This window comes from Gavia stellata, chromosome 3 (genome assembly GCF_030936135.1).
Source record: "Gavia stellata isolate bGavSte3 chromosome 3, bGavSte3.hap2, whole genome shotgun sequence".
In the NCBI taxonomy this organism is placed as follows: Eukaryota; Metazoa; Chordata; class Aves; order Gaviiformes; family Gaviidae; genus Gavia; species Gavia stellata.
In genome coordinates, this window is record NC_082596.1 from 2723806 (window position 1) to 2745533 (window position 21728).

The 21728-nt window shown below is 47.4% G+C and overlaps 1 protein-coding gene across 1 annotated transcript in view; it reads right to left on the bottom strand.

Annotated features, from left to right (window-relative positions):
• Positions 1–10458, bottom strand: part of ADGRB1 (adhesion G protein-coupled receptor B1) — an 84915-nt gene extending 74457 nt beyond the window's left edge. Inside the window, exon 1 of the mRNA XM_059836297.1 lies at positions 10427–10458. Within this exon, the coding sequence (XP_059692280.1) occupies positions 10427–10429 (3 nt within the window). The 5' untranslated portion in view covers positions 10430–10458. The remainder of the gene's footprint in view (positions 1–10426) is intronic.
• Between the last annotated feature and the right edge of the window lie 11270 nt (positions 10459–21728).

The window sequence follows — 21728 nt, forward strand, 5'->3', positions numbered from 1 at the left end:
GTAGGGACAATTACAGGACAGTGCTAGAGCCTTTGCCATGGAATTTATTATTAATAATATTATTATTACTAGCATTATTTTACATATACTCTAATTACATTAAAAATAAGCCTTCTTTACTGCTCCTTCTTGCTTGGGATTGTCCCTTCCCTGTGCTACACAAAGGATAATCAGTTCAAAGTCCATAACTGATTTGCAAGCTGGTCCTTGCATTACCCATCTTGCCCTGGTTTCACAAGTGTGGCCTCATCTCTAGTAACTTCACAGCAGCAGTGCTGAGCACCTCGCAAGGAAATGTGGTGAGATTTACACACAGCTAAAATAAAATAACTCCATGGCAGACTGGGAATGGAAAATGAGGGTGGAATCCAGACTGTGTTTATCCTGATTTAAGCAGCGTTTTGGTTCCATGCCAGGTGACAGCATTTCACCAAATTATTCCAAAACAGCCCGCTGTTTGTTTTACTTTATCAATGTTATGCTGACGAGTGATGCCAGACTGGCAGCTCTCCCTACAGCATGGGCAGCGCTTGTCTCCCCCATGCCCGCGCATCCTGCCCTTGGGAGACACCCGACTGAGGAGCGGGGGAACACCTGAGGCCAAGGTTTCTGGAGGAAGACTTCTGCCAAAGATGCTCATATCATCCTCCTGCCTACCACCACGGAGAACAAACACCCGTCTTCCCTTTCCCCTTCTAACATCCTTGTCTGTTGAAGACCAGTCCTTAAGAAAAAGCTTCATCCAAAGCACAAGCCGTGAACACTTGGGCAAAGACTGCACAAGCCGTCCCTAAAACACCTCTTAAACCCTGCCTTCATACAGTCTTTTTGCAGAGGTGATTCCTTTCCTGTAGGACCCAGGCAGAGCTTCCCATCTCTCACTGTTCAACCACTGAAGATCCCTGCACGGGCAATAGCTCCTGACCCGAATCAGGGTTGAAACAACAGGCTTGAAGTAAAAGATATCTCCAGCTCATTATCAGTCCTCAGAGGCTTTCGGGGGATCACTGGCTAGAGCTCGCCTCTGAAAAAGAGACGAAGGGATTTCAGCCATTTAGCAAATGATCTGTACACCCTTATGATGATAACGACAGCTTTATTCCCATTGCAATCTGAAAAGCCCATGGGATCCCGCATGTTTCCACCCACCCAGTGCAATACACAGCTGGTTACTGGGGAGGTACTGGTGCTAATTCCCTCTACATGGAACAGTGATCTCAAAGCGGCACTCAGGGAATCAGCTTCTGGCCCCAATGCCCATCTCATTCACAGCTGAGTGATTGGGAAGTAAAATTGTAACAGCCCCTGGATTTACAACTGTACCGAGTTGATATAAACAAGATCAAAACTGGCCCCAGTAGCAGGATATTCCCCATCTGGGGAATGTCTGACATGATTGCCATATTTAAAAGAGCAAAAAAGAACAATTTGTCATGAAAAATGAAAGCGTTGTCTTGCTTGTGGGAAAAGAGCAGAGCCATTTTGCTTTCACAGATTTATTGAATATATTCTGGATATCCTTTTGGTTAGTAGGGCAGGTAGCTAGCGAACACTCAAGCTGCAGATGTAGTTTTGACTGACTGTTATCACACACAGCATCATCCCAGTTTCCTGATTAGACAATCGTAACATTTAGAGGGAAGTTTCAAGCTCAAATATTCATAATTACAAGTCTGACATTTGTTTTCCATGCATATTAATCATTTTTGCTTCAAGACTGCCATTATCGCCAAAATCTTGCCAGTAGATTTGTCCACTCCGCTATTCATAGATAGTAAAAGTATGAAGGGCACAAGCCTTTCAGAAACGGATTCAATTTTGGTTTAAATGAGTAGATATTTGTTGTAAAGAAATAATAATGACTTAATTTCCACGTCTCACTTCATGGCCATTCAAGGGCAACCTTAGCCTTTAGGCAGGGCACAACAGGGCTCAGTTGTGCAGCAGCTTGCCAAAATTACCTAAAAAGGGCTTTTCCAGGCCAAAGTACTGTGGAGATGGGTGCAGAATGATATAAGACAGACAAGCAACACTCAACAGTTCGACTGATTCTTCAAACACAACGTGCTTAGTACTTGAAGTGCTTTGAAAAGGAAGATAATCTCATTTAGCACTAATGCGCTGACTCCCACCCCTAGTGAGCCCATGAAACCCAGCCTCCATCACCCACTTGTTACCATTTTCAAACGAGCACCTTTGTGATGTCTCCCACGCCGTCCCCTGCCTTGGGAGAAGCTCCCCAAAAAACACCTAGCAAGCTATCCAGTCCTCTTGCTTTAAACCTCCTCTGTAAAACCCTGCTTGGTGCAATGCCTACAAAACAATCCTGACAATGGCAGATGTGCCACGACTTACTGCAGATCGTGATGACTAATGCCCTGGAACTGTTTACATGTGCCCCCACACCCGCCCGTATCCAAGCATCCTTGTATTTCAGCTGGAAATTTCAGCTGTATTTCACCTATTTTGGGTCGGGGTGTTCTTTGTGGCTTATTCAGCACCGAGCAGGTTGCTGAAGTCGTGCTCCACAGCTAAGCCTCTCAGGTGATGCGGTGGTCCAAATAACGCATGATAAATACGAAATAACAGTGGATCAACAGCTACGGCTGGATACGGAAAGCAAGCAAGGTGGTCTCTCCAATTTTGGACAAACCCTGTGATTTTTCCAAATGCATGCCCTAACCCACCAGAGCTTCCCCACCCGCCTCTATCCCGCTCCTCCACCTCCCAGCAATGTGCCACATCTCTGCCGCATTTCTCTCTTTTCCATAGCAAGAAGGAGCCACAAAGGTGATCTGGTTTACAGAATTACAGGCAAGAGGGTGGCAAAAGACCTGACAAGCTCAGCTCACCCATTAGCCTGCCTCAAAGCCATCTAAACCGTCCCCAGCCTGTTCAAGAAAACCTTCGCTGACGGAGGCTAGGCTCTCGGTGCTTGACTATCCCTGAAGCCAGAAGGTTTTCCCTTGTGCCTAAATTAAACCTCTCTCACTGCAATTTGAGTCCAATCCCCAGCAGACACAGAAAGCAGATCACTCCCTTTCCACAGCCACCTTCTTCCCATTTGAAGACTATTATCTTCTTTCCCCTCAGTCTTTTCTCCTTGAGAAAAGAGTCAAGCCATCTCACAGAGCTCACCTCTGCTCACCATCAGCATGGAGGTACCACACCAAACATCTCTGACACATCATCCTCCCCCACGCACATACTCCCACACTCCCACACTCACGTACCGTACCAGTCATCCTGCTTGAACACAGAGCAGAGCATCCCGGAGAGGTACCGCTCATCCCCTTCGTTCACATTTCTGGCTCTCGATGGCTCAAATCTGCGCCACTGAGTCTGAGAACTGCTTTCTGAGCTCTTAGGAAAGGGGAAAGTGGGAACTGGGAAGACCCTGGTGTCCTGGCTTAAGTCCACACCTCCTTTAACAGAGCGGTAAGCTGTGGCTGGGTAATAGGGCAGCTGTCACACTTGCTAAGCTGCCTTCATGGCAACAAGCCATTAAGCACTGCAGCTCAAAATAAGCACCAAACCCCTCAGGAATGCCTGGACACGCAGTATCCCAGACGCGCACGGTGAGTCCTTAATTTCAGCTGAAGACAAGGGACTAACCTCAGCCCTGGTATGCTCCTGGGGTCACTTGGTTAATGCCAGTGCTGCTCTTGCCTTTACACCGAAGGGTGAATTTGGCTCCGTATTACTCACGCTGAAGCACTGAATCCCACAACGGTTTTAAGCTCCCAGCCACTTGATCATGTTCCTCTCCCACATCCCCTTCAGATGAAGAGATACAGGGTGATGCAGCATTTGCCTGCAGAAGAGTCACTGCCAGGGCTGTGCGGAGCTCGCTGGCTTTGGCTCGCGGGGGAAGAGCTGCAGACCCACGCTGCTGCAATCCCACCGCCTAGAGTTTTGTCGTGAGTTAAAGACCTGAGCGAATCCACAAGCGCGGAGCAGAAACTCAGCAGAGGAAAGCTGTCAGCTGTGAATATCTACCGAACTACCCGCTGGATCGACAGACAGCTGAATCCGCAGACAGCAGCGAAGGAGGTGGGATGCTGGATGACTGCTTATTATGCTGAGCCAAATCCTCCTACTATTACTTTGTGCGCTACCTGCCTTCTTTTAATATATTCAAGTGTTGTCTCTCCTAGAAGCACAGAACTGAAAGGGATTTCCTATCAATCACCCTCGTCTCTGATTCCTTTCCTATATATGTTCAAACACCAACCACTTATTTGCTGATGGGATTCCTTTTTAGATATCTGTGTACAGCATATAGCAATGGCAATCTCCATTCACATGTCCCACCAAAATAACAAACCCAGGGTTCCTCTGCTGCCCGGCACCTGGAGTGCATCACAAGCTCTATCAGTAATCCCCTTCCTCTAAAAACCCAACTTAAGTCATCCATACATTGACTCCGGGTCCTTTCCAAACTCAGATGAGATTTAGCCCAAATTCACTCTGCAATGCATACTGACAGACTTCAGGTCAGTGATGACAAAGCAAGTGTTTAAAAGGTGACTTCCAGCAAAGTGACAATGTAGGATCACAATTCAGCACACCCCCCCCCCCCCCCCCCCCAGCTAAGAGGCCACATTTGAAAAATAACGCAATTCTTTTTAGAGGGAGCTAGACTGTGGGTTGGCCCATTTGGCCATCTAAGGGCATCACACATCCTCTCTACTCCCTAATTGTATTATGAGAGAGAGTGGGAGGGGAAAACTGTCTGCCCAGCTGGTTCGTACTCTATCTTCTCCATGCTATCAATGCCTGCTGAAACTCAAGGGGACTATACTGGGTTTAGTGAAAAGAGCATCCCTGCTGAGCAAAGGAAAGACAAGCTTGTGATTTGCAGGATCACAGCCTGCTCCTACGAGCTGCCACAGACCGTAGGGAAAGGTACCCCTGAGAAAACACAGCAGCTGCTCCTGCTGCGGAGCAGGAGACAGGCGAACCCCAGAAATCCCCAGCAGCACTTACACCGTAACCTTTCCCAATCTCAGCACAAAGCCCTCCTGAGATGGGCAGGAGTCCAGCTGGAATGTCCCTTCATCACTCCCACTTTGGCCTCTCCATATCTGGGAAGAGTCCAGCACTAAGAGCACAAATCCCCAGCAAATTTTAGGAAATGTTTCCAGTTCAAGGGCTCCACAGCAAGAGGCACAATCAGCTCCTGAGAGACACTCTGCGTGCAGCGGCATCCTGGAGAGCACAGGGTGATTGCAGGAAGAGATGCCAACGGCACAAGCGCGGGAGGCTTGCAGAGGATTTGGACCTCAACAGCCCAAATGTTTGCAGCTCAGCAATGTTCGCCCTGGCACGGCTCTTGCTAACCGAGCAAACGGGGGCTCCTCATGCTCTGTTAGGGAAATGACAGCACTTGGTGCTTTCTGTAGCACCCTTCAGGCCTGGGGCACTGTGCAAATATGGATGCACACAGCCCAGGATGTCACCTGCAAGGGTGCTGCAGCTGGTGAGACGGAAGCAGAAAAAAAATGAAGTGATTAGCCCAAGGTCACAATTTCATTTACAGGGACAGAAACAGCTCTGAGTCCTGTAGCTTAGCCAATACACCCAGATACACCAGCCTAATAAACTCTTCCCTAGACTCCCTGTACAAACTGGCAGTAGTTTCATGCCTTAAGACTTCGAGCTGGACAAAACTGAGAACTTCCCTTCAACAGAAAAGTCCAACTTTTGAATCAAAGAGTTAATACTGCAGGAGAAGCAGCATCATTATTGACGAAACCTGAAAGCTATTGTAAAGGTGAAAACTGGCTGTTCTCAAGGTATGCAAAAGGCTTTGCTCTTATCCAAACTCCAATCTCACGTGATAATCAATGGTAAAATATAAATGTTAATACGTTCATCTCCAAGTAAAGTGCTCTGGTCTTATCTAAGTGAAACACTGCTATAATTTTCCATCAAAACGTTGTCAGAACTGCTACACCCTTACAAAATATTTTAATTCATTATCATCAACATTTTTCCAGGGGAAAAGCATGCTGCTGGAAAACCTAGGTCTACTTCCTGTGCAAGTGAGGCCCTACAAAGTTTTAGGACTTTAAAATAACCCACCTTGTGTCTGCGCACTCTCACTGAAGTACACAGAGACAATTGCACAGGGCAATCTTTTCAGAGGGAAGATCTTCAAGATACAGCAAGATCACACCGGACCTGCGTGTTGATTCCCTTCCCACAGCCTGCTCAGCCAAGATGTACACTGAAAGTCTACTCTCCATGCTTCGTTATTTCCCCAGGGTAAAAAGGATTTCTCCTCCTCTGCTGCACACACAACGCTGGGAAGTTTTTAGGAAAAGAAAGTAAATGTTGTGAGTTGAGAGAGGAGCTCAGAAGCTGTTGTCCCTTTGGGTAGGAAGCACACCACGGAAGGTGCCTTGCGTTCATGCAAACTGGGGATAACATGGAACAAAGCCTCTTGCAACATCCTGGGATATCATAGGGTCAGGGCTGCTCTCTGCGTACGCTCACCTGCCTTCCCAGCACGCTTCCAAGTCAGCTCTGTAGTTTGTTCTCCTACAGTATACCCCACAAAAATACACAGATGCTGTACAACCCTTCCAGCTAATCATTTGCCTGTCAGTAAACACCATTGTGGAGGTAAGATGTTCAAAAAATTCAGCATGGACATGACAAACTCAGCATCCATACGAGTTCTTGCCACCAGCACCTTTCAACCTTTGCTAACACTAGAAATGAGATCAAAGCTCAGATGCCCAACTCTCATCAGCCTTGTCTCTGCAGATGAGGCTAGTAAGGAGGGGGAGAGAGACCAGAGATATATTTGTACACTCTTACTAAGTGCTGTAAGAACCCATCTTTAAAGCTTGATTGACTTTGTAAAGGCCAATCATGAGCTGGTAGGCAGAAGAGACAACATGAGCCAAACTCAAACGAGACAACCAAAGAGTGAAAGGCTCTCCCGTGCATCCTCAGGCTCCTACTCTCTTCCCTTCCCATCTCCAAGAAACTGCTAAGACTGGCAAGAAATATTGAAAAAACACAACCACAAGACTCTTAATCAGCCTGACGACAGTTTGCAAAAGTGTAGTTTTAACACTTGGCCCTGCAATTTCCTCTTGCCGTTATTCTCTATTAGCACTGCTATTATGCAGGTGTAGCGTCAGAGCATGTCAATACCATTGCCCTACCAAGCTAGGCATGGTATAAAACCAGAACGAAAAGACAGCCCCAAAAAGCTTGTCTATGTTCCTTAATTTAAGAAGTTTTAATCTTTCATGATGGTCAAACAGCAGTCCTGCTGAACCAGTGCGAGAGGCTGCCTCTGTCTAGTCAAAATTGCAAGGTCCATGGGAAATTGGACCCAGAGAAAGAGTCAAATTTGAATTCCAGCTTTTGAGTTGGATCTGAACAGCTCCATCATGGTTTAGGGATGTCTGTCTGCAAAACTGATTCAAAACACAGCACTTTCCACGCCTAGCTTCATTGAAATCAAGGAAAACTGCTTCCTTTCCTTGCTGCATGAGAAACTCTCAGGGCCCAGCCCAGGGAAACTCTGTCCTTGGCAAGTCCCAGCTGGCTGCCTGGGCAGCAACACTCATCCCCCACAAGCCATTCCTGGTCTTTTTTCACTGCAGAGAAGCTGTGCCCATACCAGGGTTACAAATATTTCAAACTGCCAGGGCCAAAGACTCCAGAAGGGAGATTTATAGCAATAAATAATATTAATGACACAGGCGGACGGAGCTTCTTGTCCTGAGAGCTCCAAAGGCACATGAAAAACTGCACTATAAATGTCACCACCGCAGACACCAATGATGACGAGATGCCACCTCTGGGAACGAGAGGCAAGCTTGGGCTTGCTCAGAATGACACTCAGTCAGGAAACCAAGGGTGGTACCACGAAGACCTGGGTGAGCAGTGCTCCACAGCATCAACAAACCCTGGGCTTTGCTTAGTGGAGGCACTCAGGAGGTAGCCAGTCCCCAGCTTTCCTCCCAGCAGGGCCAAGGACTCATCCTGATGCTCATGAGTCAACTCCAGGCTGGGAAAAAATGAGTTGTGAAAATGTAACCCAACCAGCAGCCAACAGAGTTGGAAAGAAGACGAAGGAAGCAATTTTAGGCCTAAACCCCAAAGGACCAGCTGGGAGGTGAGTTGCAGATATAATAAAACATGCCTGGGGGAAGGAAGCTGCATCCTCCTGCAGCCAAGCCCACTCTCAGATGCGAAAATACTTGCACTGATGATAAAGGGCTTACACCAACCCCGTGTTATCCAGATAACACTCCAAACACCTACAGCTGAGGAAGCAGCAGTATCTGGCCACTTCAAATTAACCATTTTTTTTCCTAGCTGCTTAGTTAAATAAATGCCAGGTACTGTGTGAACATAAAGACTTAGCCCTCCATCAGAGAAACTTCTGCTTTAGCCAAGCCGAAGACTCCTTCCTCTCTTCCCACACTGCCTGGTCCTCTGCCCACTTCCCGAAAAAGAATCAGCAGAAGACCTTCACCAGCAGCTCAGCTGCACACCTGGGCTGCCTTCATTTCAGGCTTTGCCTTAGAAGTACTCCTGCAGCAGAAATCACAACTTATTTTCTCCGACCACGCAGCCATCCTAAACTTTGTCAGGATGGGGTTGCTTGCAATGACAGCATGGAGTCCTTCCCGCACTGGACAAGGCTCACCCATCAGTTATCCTGGTGGTCATCACAACCTCTGGAGCCAGACACTTAAGCTGCTGTAGCTTGGGCTGAAGGTTGAAGCCTTGCTGCTGGCAGGACACAGCCCTGCAGGCTCCCAGGGCAGGAGCTACAGAGCAGCAGCGTACAGAGCTGCAGGAGGTGGGTCCTGACTGGCTCACCTGAGCTCAGCCTGGCCACCTTGAGAAGGCTGGGTACCACTCCCGGAGAGCACTAGCCCAGTGGGCTACCTCCCTGCCCGCTTAGTTGCACGCAGATCCCAGCCTGCCCGGCAGGAAGACAGGGAAACAACAACCCATGGAAGAAGATGAGTGCAGGGACGCCAGCATCAATGCAACCAGGTCCTGCCAGGCCCCTTCCAAGCGGGAACCCAGTCCCAGTCCTACCTCTGAGCATCCTTCAACCAGCGCATCTCTACCGAGACCAGAAGCTCAGTGCCTCACTCAAGAGGACCCCGAGAGTGGCTCTACCCGACGCTCCAAAGCCCATTTCACAACGCGGTAGTGGCTGGGTCTGCACGGGGCCCGGGCAAACACAACTAACGCTGTGTCTTTAAAACCACTTCAGTGCAGATGTTGTTTCCATGGTAACTAGTGGACCAAATACATTAGTGTTTCTAATAATAAACCAAACCTTCATCTTGGAAAATGTGATCCCCCCCCCCTTTACCACCGTCACCCTTCCTTTCTTCCTTTCCCCTCCCCTTTTGCTGAATTAAGCCAGCATTTAACAAGCAAGGCATAATTAGTAAATAATTGCAAGGGCCCAGTAACTCCCAGTGCCCAGGCAGATGCAGAAGCACTGGGGGGAGGGGGGGGTGCTTTGCTCTATGAACCTGGGAACTGTCCAAAAAGGGATGAACAACTCAAAAAAAAATTTAAAAAACAAAAAAAAAGCACAAGGTGGAAGAGAGGAGCCTGTGAAGCCCCTTTTGACCACCCTGGTGTCACCTCTGGTGCCCTGGCACCCGCCCCGCTCTCAGATCAGACTCCTGGTGATAATTTCTAGGAATCTCAGACTTTTTTCCGGTGACTCCGTCCGGAAAGCGGCACCGGCTTCGTGTCACGGACAGCGGCCAAAACTTCTCAACTCTTCCCTTCCACCGTCCCCTATTCCGGAGTGGGGACCCCCCCCCAAAAAAAAATAAAAGCGTGGGGTAGGGAGAAGGACGCCGAGGCAGGGAGGGGGACACGAGCGAGGTGTGGAGCCGCGGTGGGGAGAGGGGGCGGCGCGGGGCGATTCCCCCCCCCCAAAAAAAAAGACACGTGCGAAGATTTCGTGCGTGGGGAGCCCACGGGAGCGAAGACGCCGGGCGGGGTTGGTCGCCCCCCACGTTTAGCGGCATCCAGATTCAAACACACGGCGCAGCGGCGGAGGGATGGGAGGAAGGGGGGAAGCGGCGCAGCAGCAGCCCCGATGTCTCTGTGTGTGTCCCCCAAAGCTGCGGTCAGGGTCGGGGGGAAGGGGAGAGGAAGGGCGGGGGGGAAGGGGGAGGGGGATGCAAAGCCTCACGGTGTGTCGCCACGGTCCCGGCGCCACCGGACTGCAGCAGGGCTGGGGTCTGCCCCCGGCACCCCTCCCCGCAGGTACGCGGTACCCGCACGCCGAGGATGCTCCGCTCCATCCCGCTCGCCTCCCCTTCCCTCCCTCTTTATTTCCCCCTGTCCCCCCTGTGTCCTCCCCCCCCCTCCCCGCCTCTCCCCTCCGCTCCTCCCTCCCGGCGGGACTCACCATGTCGGGGCTGAGCTGGGCTAAGATGGCGAAGGCGGAGAGACGGTCACACAGGCACTTAGTCCGGGAGGCGTCGAGCGGGACCGTTCGGCAGCCGCGCCAGGACCAGGCGCCGGGCGGGGAGGCGGAGGCGGAGGCTCTGCTGGAGGGAGGGACGGGGCGGCGGAGCGGGGAGAGAGGGAGAGCGGCCGTCAGGGCGGGCGGGGAGAGGGCACCGCGCCGCGGGGGGGACCGCGCCCCCCCGCCGCCTTCCCCCACCCCCGTCAGCCACCCCCCCATCCCACCCCCACCCCCGGACCTGGTCCGCCCCCGGGGCCCGCGCCCCGCTCTGAGCCCTCCATTGCCCCCCACCCATGTAAACGGCCCCCTCTACCACCCGGGCTGCCCTGCCTCCCTCTCCCCATATACACCTCCCGAACCCTATAGCCCACACATCCCGTGGATGCCCGCACAACGTACAGCCTTGTCCCACACACCCACTATGTGGATGCATAACCCCATTGCTCTGTGCCACACACCCCATATGAGGATGCATAACCCTATAGCCCTGTCCCACGTATCCTATATGTGGATGCATAACCCTATAGCCCTGTCCCACGTATCCTATATGTGAATGCATAACCCTATAGCCCTGTCCCACACACCCACTATGTGGATGCATAACCTCATTGCCTTGTGACACACACCCTATATGAGGATGCATAATAGTATAGCCCTGTCCCACGTATCCTATATATGGATGCATAACCCTATAGCCCTGTCCCACGTATCCTATATGTGGATGCATAACCCTATAGCCCTGTCCCACGTATCCTATATGTGGATGCATAACCCTATAGCCCTGTCCCACGTATCCTATATGTGAATGCATAACCCTATAGCCCTGTCCCACACACCCACTATGTGGATGCATAACCCCATTGCTCTGTGCCACACACCCCATATGAGGATGCATAACCCTATAGCCCTGTCCCACGTATCCTATATGTGAATGCATAACCCTATAGCCCTGTCCCACACACCCACTATGTGGATGCATAACCCCATTGCTCTGTGCCACACACCCCATATGAGGATGCATAACCCTATAGCCCTGTCCCACGTATCCTATATGTGAATGCATAACCCTATAGCCCTGTCCCACACACCCAATATGTGGATGCATAACCTCATTGCCTTGTGACACACACCCTATATGAGGATGCATAATAGTATAGCCCTGTCCCACGTATCCTATATATGGATGCATAACCCTATAGCCCTGTCCCACATATCCTATATGTGGATGCATAACCCTATAGCCCTGTCCCACGTATCCTATATGTGGATGCATAACCCTATAGCCCTGTCCCACGTATCCTATATGTGAATGCATAACCCTATAGCCCTGTCCCACACACCCACTATGTGGATGCATAACCCCATTGCTCTGTGCCACACACCCCATATGAGGATGCATAACCCTATAGCCCTGTCCCACGTATCCTATATGTGAATGCATAACCCTATAGCCCTGTCCCACACACCCACTATGTGGATGCATAACCCTATAGCCCTGTGCCATACACCCCATATAAAGATGCATAACCCTATAGCCCTGTCCCACATATCCCATATACACTTCTCTAACCCTATAGCCCTGTCCCACACACCCACTATGTGGATACATAACCCTATAGCCCTGTCCTACATATCTCATATACACCTCCTTAACCCTACAGCCCTGCCCCACTTATCCCATGTATGGATGCATAACCTTATGCCCTTGTTCCACACACCCACTGTGTGGATGCATAACCCTATAGCCCTATGACACACACCCCATATATGGATAAATAACCCTATAGCCCTGTCCTACGCACCCCATATATACCTCCTATATGTCCCTATAGCCCTGTCCCACATATCCCATATATGGATGCATAACCCTATAGACCTGTCCCAGAGACCTGACATACACCTCGCTCCCCCCATAGCCCCCGTCCCTCACCCCATATACTCCCCTGCCTCACACCCCATATAGACGTGTGTCCCTCCACCTCGCCCCCCCATATAGACCTCCCCCAGCCACATGATCCCCGCAGGGGAGTGCACCCCTCACCTACCCCTCCCAAATTACCCCAGTTACCCCCCCCAAACCTTCCCCACCCCTCCCAATTACTCCACAGGTACCAGCCTCCCCCCCTTCCCTCCCCCCCAGCTCTCTGGGGCCAGGGTCTCCGTAGGCCATGACAGGACCCCCCTCAGACCTCTCCTGCACCCCCGGAGCTCTGGGCAGGGCAGGGATGCCCCTGCCTCATGGCCAGAGGGACCTCAAGAGATGGAAGGGACAGAGTCCCAGCTTTCTCATGGCATCTTTTCACACTGGTGAAGAGCAGCAGAATGGGGAAGGGGTTGTAGGTGGGACAGACGCCGTGTGAAGTTGGCCATTGTCCCGCAGATGGGATGGTTTCATTGGGAAAAGTTATTGCAGCCCCATCTCCATGTAAGCACTAAGGGCTAAGCCAAGGAAAAGGGGAATCTCATGCTCTGCCTTGCGTGCTGGGGTACAGTCGTCACCCACAAAGTACAGTCATTTTCCACCCATTGCTTCTGCATCTAGTCCAGACCGCTCTCCTGAAATGTGGTCCCGTACGGGGTGCAAAGGCGGAGAGTAAGTGCCGAAATGCAATGGATGGGGAGAAGGTCAGGATCCATGCGGATAACCTGGGCTTGGCTGGAGCCTGGGACGGGATGTGGAGGCAGACCAAAAGGGCTATATGCCTTCACTGGAGGAACATGGGTGTAAGATGTCCCCTCTCCACATCAGACCATCCTCAGAGGAGGGGACCTAGGCAAGAATGCCAGCAGCAAGCTCAAGGCAGCTCCAGATGGAGCCAAGCTGCTCAGCAGCCTTAGGTGTATCACAGATGGCCTGGACTTCTCCATACTGCTGACTCCAGCAGACCTGCCTTGAGTTGCGGAGAAGTGTTTTGCAGGTCTCGACTCCACGCACACACTGACACGTTCCTCACGCGGCGAAACAGAGCCTCCCTCCACCTCCCTAACCACTCCGCAAGAAAGGGGAGAGAACGGGCTGGGTACCAACAGGGTAACAGAGCACCAACACATGCTGTTGATTCTGTTGTGATTATCTACTCGGATCCAGTTTAACAAATGACAATGAGCCTTCCTGAATTACCTCTGTTTTGGATTAAAGCACTTTTCATAGTTAAAAAAAAAAAAAAAAAGCCAAACTAATTTTACTGTAGAAGTTGTCAGCAACACACAATCCAGAAGAGTTTTTTTTCTGGTGCCATTCTAGGCCTTTCTAAACATCTGGACCGGCCTGCATGTCCACCCAGTTGATGGGACATAAATCTGTCTTCCCTGGATAGTCAGCTCCTCATATGCTCTTCACTGAGCTATGTCACATCATCTCTTGGAGACTCTCGGGATCAGGCATCGTTCTTTGATCTCTTCCATGCACCTTCTGCAGTTCACCAACACCCTTCTTGGAAGGGACTGAGAGATCCGAGGCAGATCTCAGAGCGAATACAAATTCTGTATTCTCCCCTATATGTACCATATGTATATCCAAGAACTGCATTAGCCAGTCGTTCTTGTTTATTCACTGTCACTAAGACAAATGCCTTATTTATGATGTGTACAAATAATGACAAATGCTCAGTCTCTACCAACCAGTTATGTATTCTCACAGAAAGTATTAATTTAGCTTGACAAGATCTATTTTCCATAAGTTGATTACTATTAATTTCTCTGTTTTAATGAGTATGCTATTATTCAATTATAATCAGAATATTACCCACAATCCCCTAATTTTTGGATCCCGTATCAGATGGTGTGTTATTGTGCCGAAGACAGATGTGAGGCGGACAGCTCTGGAGTGAGGCTGTTGTGCTTACAGACACATCCTCCTCTCTCCAGATTTTGGGAACACTTCCACCCTTCTTTTACTAAAGAGCAATGATCCCCAATTAGCCTTAGCCTGCTCTTTTAAAACTCTTGCATGCAAAATTACTCCGTCTTGTTTCTCTTAAAAACATCTTACTTTATTAGATGATGTATAGCATGTTTTCTAGCTGCTGGTGTAATGAAAAGTATTTCATTAGCCTGGGATGTGGATTAAGTAACCAGGCCTTTTTCCAATCACAGAATACAGGCATTTATTGAAATTTCTGCATTATTATAAATAAATCTGTCATTTCTAGCTAGTAACAAACCAACACCATTAGGATTTATTTTGGTTTTAGTGTACTCTAAACTTTCCTTTTTATTCATGTTAACCATCCGGAACAAGAAAATCCTTACATCTTTTTTTTCTCTTATCTTTTTCATGCTTTTAATTTGTATTGCTTGCTATCAATTTATCCTTTGTCCTTATCTCAACAGCTTTTACTTTCCCTCTAAACCAGACTGTTGTTGGGTTTTGTAGATATTGGTTTATTTGTCTTTGCTTGGGTTTTGTGGTTTGGGTTTTTTTTTGTTTAGTTGGGGTGTTTTTAGTGTTCTGGTTATCTTTTTCATTTATGGGTTTACGGATATCTAGAAAAGTGCTCTTAAAAGGGCTCCTAATTATCCTTCACTTTTTCTTTTTAAGCAGGCTTTCACAACAAATAGACATGCTTAAAGCTATCCTTCTTAAAGCATTAAATATGTGTACATTGACATACAGGCACACCGCCTGCCCCCAAGCAATTTGAACTCTCTTGAAATGTGGGAATACAATTGCCTTAACATCACTTCCAATCCTGAAGCCCAGCTTTACTCATTTCACAGAATCACAGTTGAAAAAGACCTGCAAGATCATCAAGTCCAACCATCAACCAACACCACCATGCCCACTAAACCGTGTCCCACAGTGCCACATCCACACGTTCCTTGAATGCTTCCAGTGATGGTGACTCCACCACTTCCCTGGGCAGCCTGTTCCAGTGTTTCACCACTCTCTCAGTAAAGAAATTTTTCATAATACACAGCTTTCAGAGTAGACTAGGACAGATCTGGGCCGTGCATCAATGGAAGTAAACTCCTCCAAAAGAAAAAAGAAAAAAGAAAAAAAAAAAAAGCAAAAGAAATCAGAAAGTCTACCAAAACAAACCAGGAAACCCCAGGGAAGGTATCAGAAAACAAATATCACTCCCTAGATGCTGCTTTTGGTCTCATACTCTCATGGCAGAAAAGCTGACAGTACAGCAGTGAATGCAATATCAGAATAAAGTCTATCCAGGGCCAAAGCCGCACTTGGCACGATCTGATACCCATTTCTAGATGCACCTACAGAAAGAGCACATAGCGACAGATAGGCAAAAAAAAAAAAAAAATTGTAATTACCGCCCTTTGCTCAGGTCTGATGCCTGCGTATTTATCCCGTTGGATTCAAAGAAATCAATTGGATCAAAGCCATCCAGTTTTTACTTTAAAAGCTGCTATAAATCACATAAAGGATGGGCGCTGTGGGACGTGCTGAGTCAGAAACTTGGTGTAAATTACCTCAGAGTAAGTCCAACTATGCCATTTAATAGAAAATGAAAGTCTCACCCTCATTAGTGCCAGCGATTATTAATTGACTATTACCAGTTATTAAACTGCTCAGAATATTCAAATGCTGGGTGCTCCAAAGATCATGTCCATTCCTCTGGTTTTAAGCTCCTCGGAATAATAACTCTTCTCTCAACCTTTCCTTCCTCTTCACAAATCTGCTTAATTATCTGTTCTCTTTGCCCTGCAATCCTTTTGATACGAACACCTCTGCACTTTTTTGGGACGTGGCTTGGAGCTGGGTTGGGGGAACGTGTTTGCAGGTAGGAGGACATGCCAGAAGAGTCGCCAGCCTCTTTTCATCGTCCACGCATTACCACGTGGCAAGAGGCAGGCGAAGCTCAGGCTTCAGAGAGCTGAGCGAAAGGTTCCTTGGGCATTTCATCGTCACAAGGGCTAACGGATATATCATCCAAAGGTTTGCTTGTTGCTTCACTCATGGCACTCAGGTGAGGTGCCAGCATTGCCTTATTCCCAGTGTGGACATGATATTATGAACCTTTGTTCAAGCCTAGCTTCTGGATTCAGCCTGTGTTTCTTTATTTTAAAATTAATTTCTAGTTCACATGGTTGCTGAGAAACTCCTAAAAATGCACAATTCAGTTGGAAGGTTTCAAAACCACAGCTGTATTGATGCGGTATCTTGTGAACAATGCCAGTCTTGTGATTTTGGGTGGTCCCATTCATGGCTTCTGAATATTTGAGCCTGTCCAGCAACATCTGCTGCAGATGACATATTCAATACCCCCAAGAGAGATCTAATGGGATCCCTCCATGGTCCAGGGAATCACATCTGAGGGAGTTTCGGTCTTGTTGGATGCAGATAGCATTCTGCCCAGACCAGGGTGGGTAGGTTCAGCCAGCAAGTATTACCAAAAGCCTCATAGTTCAGGGCAGACTTCAAATCCTAAACGATGCCATCACTGAATTTTGTCATATAAAGATTGTTTCACTGGGATCTGTTCAAATTACAAAACAGGGATATTACAAAAAGGGCATATTGTGTATTTGAATGCAAAAAACTTTCATCATGGACCTGATTAAAAGCTGTAGAAGAAAATGGGATATTAATGAAGAGGTCCATAAGGGGAGGTACACGTGCGTGTTTGTGTGTATGTACAAGTTTCATCTGTAGATCGGTACTGAGCCTTTATCTTCACAGCAAAACCTTTGCTTCTGCAGAAAAGTATACTGGGTTTGCAATGGGAAACCCATGCTCACAGCTTGGTGGCAAAGAAAAAGAGCAGAATTTGAGTTATTCACAAATATTAAATCCAGGTGCACTAATAAGGAAGCAGAATTATTTCCAGGCAGTCTCAAGAGGGGAGGAAAGAAAGAGGAACTCTACTAAAGGGAAAATGTGGGCAGAATATTAGAGAACAGTGTAGTCAGACTGATTACAAGCCAGTCAAAGAGGAATTGTAGAAATCCCCAAACCAGACTGGCATAAAAAACATTGTACTGGAAGGGTTAGCTGGAAACCTGACAAGTTGGTTCTGTCTCTAATGTCTACGGTCAGATTTATCTCCAGTGTAATTCCAATGGTGTTCCACAAGAAAACATTTCACCGTATGTTACAACATGACTATGAACATTATTTGAGCACTTGATGGGAAAAAGCAATTAAGCACTGTCTTGTAGATTTAAATAGGAGCTAAGCACATGCTTAAGGACTTTCTTAAATAGAAATGCTGTTCTGGATAGGAATTTGCACAAATGGAGAGCCTTTGTTTGTGGAAAGAGGCATGGATCGGAAAGAGGTTTTAAAAATGGGGTATATTTTTCAGACTTAAATAGTACAAATGATCTCCAGAGGTTTCTTCCAACCTCAGTGATTTTGTGATTCTCTGATACTTCTTGCTTCACACGGACCATTCCCCCCTCGCTAACCAGGCAGGTCATGCAAGTGCTTGGCACGGGTCCAGCTGGCAGATTGATTATTAATTTGGAGAATGAACCAGAGATGAAGTCAAAGTTAATCCTTTTTGTGGGATTCCCAAAAGCAATTTTCATTTCCAGCCAAAGGCTGCCCCAGAGCGCCTTTCAAACACTTTGGCTCTGCACAATAGCTCAGGACTAAAAATCTACAATCATTTTGCTGCAGCAAGTGTGTCAGAGTCACCGTTTCTGCAGGACCTCAGGGTTGGATTAAGAAGTGGATGGTTCCCAGGAAAAAGGGACATGAAAACGTTTGCACCTTTTGAAAAAAAAGGCTGATTAAAAAGTCTTTGATTGGCTGCTAAAACAGTCACAAAGGATCTCATGCCAGGTAGGTAAACACTGAAAGAAATTAAACACTAGGATAAATATGGGCTAAAAATCAATCTTTAACACTTTAGCTGCTCGGGAAGTTTTGGAGGCTGTCAGTGCCAAAGCAGTAATCATGCTTTGGTTAGTTTAGCCCTTCCTAAGAACTGAATAAAAGCCGCAAAACTTGTTCACAAAGGTCATCCTATTATCCAAGAGATAATTTTGTCTTTCTGTGATCAATCCACTGTTTCAAAGCCAGGCTGAGCTCTCAGTTATGCTACCGAAAATCCTGCGAGACATCTCACATATCCAGCAAGTCAGTCTAGGCTTACAGGAGCAAAACCTATCCTCCTAGAAAAATCACACACTTCTGATCTCTGAATTTGAAGCGTAGCACCAGTTTGGTGAAATCCACGTAACCCAATCTGAAAACTGAAGCTCCAATGCAATAACTTATTGTCCAGCACTTTTCCTACACTCATTTCAAAGAAATGAAGTGTCATCAACCTCATTTAGCTCACAGCCCAGAAAGCCAACTGTACCCTGGGCTGCACCAAAAGAAGTGTGTCCAGCAGGTCAAGGGAGGCGATTCTCCCCATCTACTCTGCTCTGGTGAGATCCCCTGGAGCATTGTGTCCAGCTCTGGGGTCCTCAGCACAAGACAGACACAGTCCTGTTGGAGTGGGTCCAGAGGAGGGCCATGAAGATGGTCAGAGGGATGGAACACCTCTCCTGTGAGGAAAGGCTGAGAGAGTTGGGGTTGTTTAGCCTGGAGAAGAGAAGACTCTGGGGAGACCCTCCTGCAGCCTTTTCAATACTTAAAGGGGGCTTATAAGAAAGACAGGGACAGACTTTTTAGTAGGGCCTGTAGCAACAGGACAAGGGGTAATGGTTTTAAACTAAGAAAAGGTAGTTTCAGACTAGATATAAGGAAGAAACTTTTTACAATGAGACTGGACCAGGTTGCCCAGAGAGGTGGTAGATGCCCCATCCCTGGAAACATTCAAGGTCAGGTTGGACGGGGCTCTGAGCAACCTGATCTGGTTGAAGATGTCCCTGCTCATGGCAGGGGGGTTGGACTAGATGACCTTTAAAGGTCCCTTCCAACCCAAACCATCCTATGGTTCTATGATAAGGAAACAGAGGCACACAAAGGAAATGCAAATAGATACAGTCATGTTATGGGGCATTAACAGAGCTCTGGTCTTTGGAACAAGCAGTCACTCTTGAAACTACGGAGCAACATTGCCTTCCCCTCAATAAACGCATCCATACATCCTTTGGCTGGCTTCACTGCTTTCTTCATAGAAAAAAAACCCGAACCACCAGGTCTCTGGAGCCACTCTAAAACTTTGTGCTCAACAGCTGAGATCTCTCTGTCTCCTTACGAGTTTTGTTTGGTACTGATGCCCTTTTTCTCACCTCTACCCTGACAGCATAGACCTGGCACTGAACAAAACAATTTTCTGCCGGTAGGAAAGAATCAATAATCAGATTAGCAACTATTATTAAATTAGCTCTTCAGAAAAAACAATGAAAATGGAAAAAAGGGGAAAAAAAAAAGCCTACTATTGACCCAGTTGCTTGGTGCAGGGAAAATGAAAGCAGAGCAGGAATATTAATGATTTTTTTTTCAGAGGCTTCTCATTCCAGGTATTTTCGGCTGATTTACTTCAAAACTGACACAAACAAAATGAAGACAAAGGTGATTTATGAAAAGATTTGTGACATATGGTACATGAGGGATATTTGGGATTTTCTCCAGGTCCTTTTCTTTTTGGGCGGGGGGGGAGGGAGGGAAGGGAAGAGAAAGTTATAAGGAGGTTAAAAGCAAGGCCTTCTCCCAGCTGTGAATTCATAATCACGGCTAACTGAATTGGAACATTTTGCAGGGGACAAGGTTACTTACTATCTGCAAATTAGCCCCAGAAAAAAAAAGAAACAGCCCATATGCAGCATCCAGTCTAAAGCCTTAATTAACATAAACAATGTTAAAACGCACAAAGAAATACATATTACCATTGAAATAAGGCATATGGCTGGCTAAATACCCGTAAGATTATCTGGAGATAATCTTTTCAGACATCATAAATACAGCTGACGCTGAGCTGTAATGATGCTCATCAGAAGGCCACACCATCCCACCAGAGAGGAAACTCAGCACTTCCCAACATCGTCAGCCTCCTGGGCTTTGGACTGCTGTTTAAAATCCAGAGCATGTGGTTGATAATTAATGAGCACGCTCCCCCTTTACAGCCCTGCTCCACAGCTCCAGAAGAAGGCCTGAAACACAGACGTCATCTCTCGCAGATTAAACTTGCACCATGCCTTGGTCTCCAAAGACTTGCCTCAGTGCACAAGGAAGGGTGGGATGGGAGAGGAGAACTTGGCCACCGGGTCCATACCCTGCAATTGCAATTTTCTTGCACTTTCCTATCAAACTTCCTTTCCAAAGGCAGCCACAGATTAGAGGTTTCGTTGGGATGGACTCACTCTGCCTCGTGTATTCTACCCCGTAAGCCGCTGAACAATCCTTAACATGTGCCACAAATGTCATATCTTTGACACAAAAGACTCAATACGATGGACAACATAGAGAAGAAATGGAGAAACCAAAGGCGCTGTTAGTGTCCTTGGCCTTTAAAACAGAAACAAATGTGAAAATCTTTGTGAGGTGTCGCAATATTCACGTTGCAGAGGAAACCAGTTCAATAGGTCCTGCTCGTCGAACCTGGGGAAACATTCCTTCTTGACCCCGGTTCTAGTGGTTACTTTATAATTACAGATCTGATCTCTTCCACAGTGATCACAGCTCAACTTACAGACAACGTCAGGAATTTGGCTTGAAGTATCATGAGGGTTTCTTTTTTTTTGTATAGCATATTTGAAGTTTCTTTGTCTTGTGGATTTTCTCCTTTAAAAGGACGACATTTTCAAGCTCCTCTACAGAACCCTGTGAAATAGAAACAGAAAAGCCTACAGCTCCCTATAATCCTGTGACTGCATGGCTTTAAGAAAAAAGAAAAATCATTCTCGGATTTAGCTGCACCGCAAGCACTGGTAGCACCAGGTCTGCTCACTGCAGAAGATGACCTTGGACTACTTTTCACAATAGATCAATGTTTTATCTCTCCAAGACTTATAGCCTCTGCTCTTAAACTCGCTATTGCTATCCAGAGCTAAAAGCATCGTTACAGCATTTCTGGAATCCCTCTGATGCAAGAAGCACAAGCTATACCTCCTAATCTTATTTTTGGGCAAAGTTGCCCCATTGGAGCTTTCCTGCTACGCTGGAATATCAGAGCAATAAATAGTTCATTAAGTATCAGGGTCGTCTTGGGAAAAAAGTGAAAACAGGAATTACTGTGAAAGTGCCGTAAATAGAGGTTGGGACTTCCTGAAGTTGACTTTCCCGAGTGGAGGGAAGTGTACCACCGGGACAACAGGTGAAGGGAAAGATAAGCAGTAAGATGGCTGGTCTCATTATCATATAGGGCTTCTTTCCAACAAA